This window comes from Echinops telfairi, unplaced genomic scaffold, assembly GCF_000313985.2.
Source record: "Echinops telfairi isolate 266 unplaced genomic scaffold, ASM31398v2 ScPeMD7_2;HRSCAF=8, whole genome shotgun sequence".
Taxonomy (NCBI): domain Eukaryota; kingdom Metazoa; phylum Chordata; class Mammalia; order Afrosoricida; family Tenrecidae; genus Echinops; species Echinops telfairi.
Window position 1 is genome coordinate 23,009,600 of NW_022103898.1, and position 7,495 is coordinate 23,017,094.

At 48.8% G+C, this 7,495-nt stretch overlaps 1 protein-coding gene across 1 annotated transcript in view; it reads left to right on the top strand.

Moving 5' to 3' along the window:
• The window catches only part of NT5DC3 (5'-nucleotidase domain containing 3), a 37,518-nt gene that overhangs the window by 7,815 nt on the left and 22,208 nt on the right, over window positions 1-7,495 (top strand). The window contains exons 3-4 of the mRNA XM_004700346.4: window positions 6,542-6,616; window positions 7,379-7,434. Coding sequence (XP_004700403.2) covers window positions 6,542-6,616; window positions 7,379-7,434 — 131 coding nt within the window. The remainder of the gene's footprint in view (window positions 1-6,541; window positions 6,617-7,378; window positions 7,435-7,495) is intronic.

Below are 7,495 nucleotides of genomic sequence, written 5' to 3' on the forward strand. Positions count from 1 at the left end.
GATGGGAATTACATAAGGTGATAGCAGTCTCTCCGGTTGTTTCATTCGTCTGCCAAGGACTGGAAGAGAGTGTCTGGAGATTCGGGACTTGACCCTCATGATGTTCACCTCCATTGTCACTGCCGCCCCTTCTGCCGCTCAAACCCAGAGCCTCCATCAGCCTTGATGCCTTGAATTCTCCTCTGTCCAGTGTGCCACCTCTCATTATTTAAAGCGGACCCTCTCGCTTTTTAGAAGTGAACCTTTTTGAGATTGATAGAGAGGTTACAAAGTGGCACAGCTCGGCCTTGATTGCCCCTGTGCACAGGTACCCCTTGCCACCTCACACAACATTCGCTCCTTTTCTGCTGGGTTCTGGAATTCATTGCCGTGGCTACACAGAACCCACAGACTATGTTCACAGTTATGGGGTTAGTAGGGAAGTTAATAGCTTGTAAGAGGTGGTACCCCCCAAAATCTGGATTTTTTTCCCCAAAGCTATGTATTTAAATTTTTTTACCAAACAACCTTATCACCTTCAAAGTATTTTGCATTACACTTTTACATTACACTCCAATACATTTGTCAAATCTGCGATTCCATTCTTGGAAACATTTTTCAGACTCATCTGTTTGGATGGCTGACAGCATCTCCCTCGTTTTTTTTCCTTCACCTCTTCTACATTGTTGTTGTCAAATCGCTGGCCTTTCATGTCCCTCTTCATTTGCGGAAACAAAAAGAAGTGCACAGAGCTAGGCTAGGTGAGTCAGCTTTGTGGGGCAAGAGAGGCATGCTGTTTTTTGCCCAAAACTGGCACACTGAGATGGGTGCATGAGCAGGTGTGTTGTCCTTGTGGCAAAACCAGACCCCCATCTGCCACAAATCTGACCTTTTTTGGTCCCACACTGTTACACTATCTTTTTAGACCCTCTAAATAGAAAGCTTGATTAACAGTCTGACCTGGTGGAATGAACTCCAAATTCAGTTCAAGTCAACATTTTCATATATTGGGGAAGTTGATGGAGGTCCAGAATGAGGTTTATCATCAGTGGACATTTCACCATTTTTGAAACGAGAAAACCACTTGGGTTTTTCCCATAGCACTGTCCTTGTAAGCTGTGTTCAACATCACAACAGTTTCTGCGGCATTTTTCCCGAGCTGAAAACAAAATTTCACAGCCTCACACAGTTCTCTTAAATCCGCCATGACAGAAACAAGGTTCGAGTGAAACCGCTTTTATGAAAAAATTCACTGTGACCAGCGAGAACGTTCCCAGGCGATGACACTGGGTGCACTAACTCAGAACGGGTGCTCACTGCTCGCCTAGTGGGGGAAAAAATGCATATTATGAAAGTTCTGTCCAATGGAGCTTTTTTGTTCTTTATTGGTACTCCAAATTCAAGTCATTTAAGTGAGAATTGCTCAGAATACAGTTGTTCAGTCAGGGCAGTCTCTGCCGTGCCCACAGGCAGGCTTCTCTCTAACCCTCAACCTCTTGACTTGGCCTCTGCCCAGCTCAGGCGATGTTTCAGCGCTTGTTCAGACCTGCCAATAAATGCTTCAAGGGCTCTGGTGGCCTGATGGTTACACTTTGGGCTGTGATCCCAAAGGTCAACAGTTTGAAACTGTGAGCTGCTCCTCCAGAGCCCAATGGAGCTTTTTACTCCTGTAAACAGTTACAGTCTGGGAATCTCACAGGGACAGTTCTACCTTGTCCTATGGGGAAGGTCTGTATGAGTCGGCATCGGCTGAATGGAAGTGAGTTTGCCTTTTTTTTTTTTTTTTTGCATAAATGCTCAAGGGCATGCCACCCTGCTATAAGCCTCAACCTGCAGGCACTCAGCCCCACTTCTCTTGGCTAGCAAACCAGCTCCCTCAATTGAGTGCCAAGGGGCACCCCAATCCACAAGCCAGCCTCCTTCCCAGTGCACTCAGCTTTGCTTGCTCTGGGGACTGTGAAGTCCACAGCTCTGTCTCATGCTCTGGCCCCTGGTTCTGCTGTTACTGCTCCACGGCTGCTCCTCTGGTGCCATACGTGCCTCTTGGGTCAAGGTGGTTCACTGTGCAGGGATCTCTGGGTCCAAAGGACATGCTCTACTCCTTAATCCCTTTTATTGGAAGTCAGGTCCCTCTTCCTGTTTCTGAGATGGTTCATTTTGTACCCAGCAGAAGGGCAATCACAATGAACCTTGTTAACAGTCACGCACAACTGAATCCCAGCAGTATCTTCCCGTTCCTTCTCTTGCCCAAGCCCATCAGGCAAGGGTCATTTGATGGACATTACAGAGACTATCGCTAGAAGAGTCACATGAACTAATTAACTGCACTGCACCCCTAATCTTAATATTTTATGTCGCTGCAGTACTTAACACACCCAGCGAACCATATTAATGCAGGATAACCCCACTGCCATCAGGTCAATTTCAACTCATAGCACCCTACCGGATCTGCTTAGAGAACCGCCCCTGTGGGTTCCCAAAGCTGTAAACTTTTACAGGAGCAGAAAACCCCATCTTCCTCTCATGCAGCGGCTTTTAGGTTCAAACCTGCTGACTTTGAGGTTAATAGGCCAGTCTGTAGCCAACTGTACCCCCTGAGCTGGAGCTAAATAAGAACTGTAATAAAAATCCCAATAAGTCTTTATCTTTTAGGACTACCAGTAATCTTCATGATGCCCCACATCAGCCAGTGTTACACTCAGGCAGGTGAAAAGCTTCTAAACCACAATGAGTGCAGAAACTATGGCCATTGGACCACCAGGGAAGCGTGTATCGGATGGCTGCTGGGACCAGCTCTTGGCCTCCTGGGATGGGTGCTACTGTTGATGGTTAATTCAGGGATGCTGTATGTGTGAGTGTGTGTGTATGTGTGTGAAGCCAAGAATATCTATGGAACAGGGTCCATCATGAGGGCTTTTGACTTGGCTGTGTGATAGGGAACCCTGTAGTTTATGGACAAGAGAGGGACAGAGTTGTCATCCTAGTCCAACCCTTTCATTGACCAGATGAGGGAAGAGACCCGAGAGCTCAAGCGACTCCAATTAAATTGTACAGGAAAGTAGCAGAGGCTACAAGAGGGGGTCTGAAGTTCCAGGCTTGCCACTTCACAGTCCAGTGAAGCAATTCAGGTTTGTTGAGCTATGGCTCTGTGCCAGGGACTGGTTTAACTCCTTCCAGGTCTTACCTGGCTCAGTCTTCTCTACTTTGTTTGTAGAAGAGAACAGAGAGACAGAGGACTTAAGGCCTTAAGGTGCTTAAGGTCTGCCTGCCACTGAACTTTTCTTCTTCACAATGTTGTTCTCTTTGGGCTCTTTCCAGCGGCTTCTGCCAGATTCTCAAGGTCATTGACTATACTCTTTGGACCACTTGAAAATCACTGTGTTTGTCTTAGGTGTGGCTCCCCAAGAATAACACACAGGGAGGCAGGGGGTGAGGGAATGTGTATACACACGGAGCTGGCTCTCACTGTGTCCTACTGGGCAGCCCAGACAAGTCTCATTCAATGAAAGAACTGCTAGACTTTCCCACAGGACACACAAAGAGTGCACACCGCTCCTTTATCCATGCATCCCCTCAGCTAAAATGCTCAGCACGCCGCCCTTCACCAGAATCCTTTCAGCAAGTTCCTGAGGCTCTCCAAGATGGCAGGTAATGGGCACCCACTGCAGAGCCTCAGAATTAGTTTTGCGTCTGTTAGCTGGTGGTTGGGGGTGAGTGTGGGCATGCCAGTGTTCAGATACATCCTAGTGAGTATGGGCGTGCCAGGGACACCTGTTTTCGAATACATGCCAGTCTCGCGCTGTGTGATCCTGGGCAAGTTCTTTGACTCTTCAAACTGTTCAACAGCAAAGTGGGTTTGAATCCACTCTTACCTTCTTCATGTCGGGGTTGTGACTAGGTGGTGTGTGGTAGTTGGTTCTGAGTCACCATGACTCCATGTACAGCCGATGGAAACCCCGCCCCATCTTACACCATCCTCAACAGCATTGTTCTGTCCGAGCCTATTGTCTCAGCTACGGTGTCGACCTGTTATGTTGAGAGTCTTCCTCTTTGTACTAAGAGTGAGGTCTTTCTCCAGAGACTGGTCCAAAGTACAAGAGGCAAAATCTTGCCATGCTGGTTAATTTGAGGAGCATTTTGACTGTACAGAGGTGTCCTTTCATCGGACAGCCCGGGTAGCGTAGTGGTTATATATTGGGTTGCTAAGCGCAGGATCAGGAGTTCAAAACTACCAGCCATTCCTCGGAGGCTACTTTTTACTCCTGTAAAGAGTGACAGTCTTGGAAACCCATAGGGGCAGCTCTCCCCTGTTCTGTGGGGTCCTATGAGTTGGAATCAACTCGATGGCAGTGAGTTTTGTTGTTGTTGTTGCTGGTGTGTTCCCAGCACCGTAATTCAAAGGCATTCCCTTTTTGGTCTCCCTTGTTCCCTTCCAGCTTTCACAAGCACAGGAGGCCATTGTAGACACCATGGCTTGGGCCAGGCACACCTTAGTCTTCAAGGTGGTATCGTCGTTTTTTGTTAACTACCTTAAAGGTCTTATTTTAAAAGGCCTATTTGTTCCATTTCGCCATTTTGATTTCTTGATGGCAGCTTCTATGGACATTGGTGGTGGATCCAAGTCAAAGAAAAACGTCAACGTTGTCATGTTCGGCTATTCAAAACACCACCCCCAAACCAACCCAAGCCCACTGTCAAAGAGTGGATTCTGACTCACAGCAACCCGATAGGATAGGGTAGAATGGTTCCTATGGCTTCCGAGACTGCACATCCTTATGGAAGCAGATAGCTCATCCTTCTACCCCGGAACAGAGGGTAGATTTGAACTGCTTACCTTGAGGTGATCAGCCCAGTGCTTGACTCCTTCTTCCCCCATGCTGGGGTGTCCTGTGGAGTACATAAAATGAAGTTGCAGGAAGAGTCTGGAAGAGTGTGGGTTGCATAAAAAGAACTTAAAAGCACAATCCCCCCTACCCACCCCTTCCCCTGTGGCAGCTCTTAAATAGATCTCTCCTTTCCATTCTGTGCTCATATCTGTTGAGTTTCAGAGAAGCTTCCAGAGTGCTAAGTTCCTTGGCCACCTTTCGGGAACAGAGCCTCCTGTCTGTCTGTGGGTCTGTGTAGACTGCCAAGTATGTCCAGAAGGATGAAGGACTGCCCTGGGCGCGGATTCTCGGGCACACCTGTGGGGGGAAGGTCAGGGCAGTGATTTCCTGGCACTCAGCCAGCGTGAGGCACATGAGCCCAAGTAGGACAATGGAATCCGAGCTTCCTGCAGCCTGACCTGAAAACCTGCCTCATGCCGTTGGACCTGGGAGTACCAGGAAATGTTCTCCCACAGATGTGAGCCTGGCTGTGGAGAATTCACCTTGTCGCCGTGGAAAACAATTTCCTTGGGTTTGACAGTCGCCTAGGCATTCGCTTAGACAATGCATATTGAGGCTGCAAGGGCATTAGCAAGCCAGTGTTGCTGTCCCTCCCCCTCAAAACCCAAAACTCACTGCCATTGAGTCAGTGTTGACTCATAGTGACCCTCTGCTGGTTTCCGAGATGGGAACTGCTTACAGGAGTAGACAGTAACCACGACGCCCCCGGGGCGCCTCCCCTCCAGGCAGAGGGACCCATACTCTGCCCTCAGATCTGTGCTTGGTGGACAGACAGCATGTGGGCCGTGATCTCAGGCCTGACTCCCTCCCCATCTTGCACCCTCATGTGGCCGAGGCTGTAGGGTGCCCAGCAATCTCCTTCTGAGAACTGAGGGTGGAGGGGGAGGGGCCCACCAGTTGATTTTTGCATCTGGTGAGGAATTGGTTAATAACTAGGGGGAAGCCCAGGGAGGCTGCGCTCCAGAGTCCTGAACCGTGAGCCAGAACCATGGAGTCGGTTGTGGGAACCCCAAGCCGAGAAGAGGTGCCCTGGGCTGAGTGTGTCCTCCCACTGTCGTTCTGTGGGTGAGCTGCAGCCCGCTGTCCCGATGAGAAAACCACGTTCGCTCCGTGGAAGGGGGCCCTTTGTGGAGCATCTCTGCCCCGAGTCTCTTCATGAGACTGGTAGGGGTCCTGGGTTTGCCAACATGACCTGAGTGGGTCCTTGGGGAAGCTGCGCTTCTAGTCATGCAGAGGGTGACGGCTACCTCTTCCTTTGCCGCAGCTTGGAAATCTGAGGTGGAAGAGATGCACTGGGGTGCAAGCAGACGTGTTGCAGGGGCTTCTCCCGAAGCCTGGGAGTCCAGGGGCAGCAGGATGAGGTGGGCGGCGTGGACAGTCGAGGTGGCGAGGATACTGTGCTTGGGTGGACAAGCCTGAACAGGGGGCGGGGTCCTGGTGGTGGTAGGGGGGCTGGCAAAAGGAGGGAGGCTCTGCCATCCCCCCTGTGGCCTCACCTAGCAGGGACGGACGGGCAAAGGGAAGGCCCAGGGAAGTGTGGGGGGGTGTCTGCTCCCTTTAACCTGTCACCGCCGCCCAAGTGCATCACCCACCATACTGTGTTCCAGGCTCAACTCTTCACACGCTTTTGAGCTTCGGGCATTGCTCACTAACCCCCTACTGTTCTTCTTTCTTAGTACCCCGCGGAAATCAAGAAGTATGAGTATGACCCCAGTTTTGCGATTCGCGGACTTCACTATGACGTGCAGCGGGTAGGTGGTGGCTGCGCATGTTCCCTTGCCGTCGCTCAGCAGTGTCCGAGAATGCGTGCCAGACGTGGAAGTGGGTTTTACCTTCTTTTCGGTGGGCTGCAGACCTGAATGGTCCCAACAGCTTGGGGACAGTCTTCCTGCAGAGAAACATGGGTGCACGGGGTGTTTGGGGGCGCCCGCTCGTGCCACCACTCAGGTTGGGGCTTTGAGGTGGAGCCAGATGCCGTCTGAGGCGGCTCAGAAAGGTCATGGAAAAACGGAACTCAAGGATAACGTTTTTAACTTTTGATGTGTCTGCAAACTGTAGCCTGTATATGTGTGTGCAAGTGTGTGTGTGTGTGTATACATATATATACACACACAAACAAAATGTAATATGATATATAATGTAATATATATGTATATCTAGTGTGTATAATGTGTATATATCACACATATAATGTGTATCTAGTATATCTAATGTGTATATAGTGTATATATCATATATAATGTAATATATGTGTATCTAGTATAGATAATGCATATATAGTGTATATATATCATATTACATTTTGTGTGTGAGATATAGATATATATATAGTTTTGTTTTATGAATGAATTGTAAAGTATTTTAATGAACAGCAGACCTTTCCATAACACCCAGTGTGCCTCTTCATTATGGCAACTCGATGTTGATAAGGGTTCATAATGATCCCTGGAATTGTTCTTGTTAAACATGCAAATTGTTGTGCATCGCGTTTATGCACGTTTGTGTTTTTAAAGGCTGTCTTGATGAAGATCGACGCTTTTCATTACATCCAGTTGGGAACTGTCTACAGGTAAGCAGGATAATTGGAGGGAAATTGATTTTACTCAAAGGAACCAAGTGGCTTTGGGTTT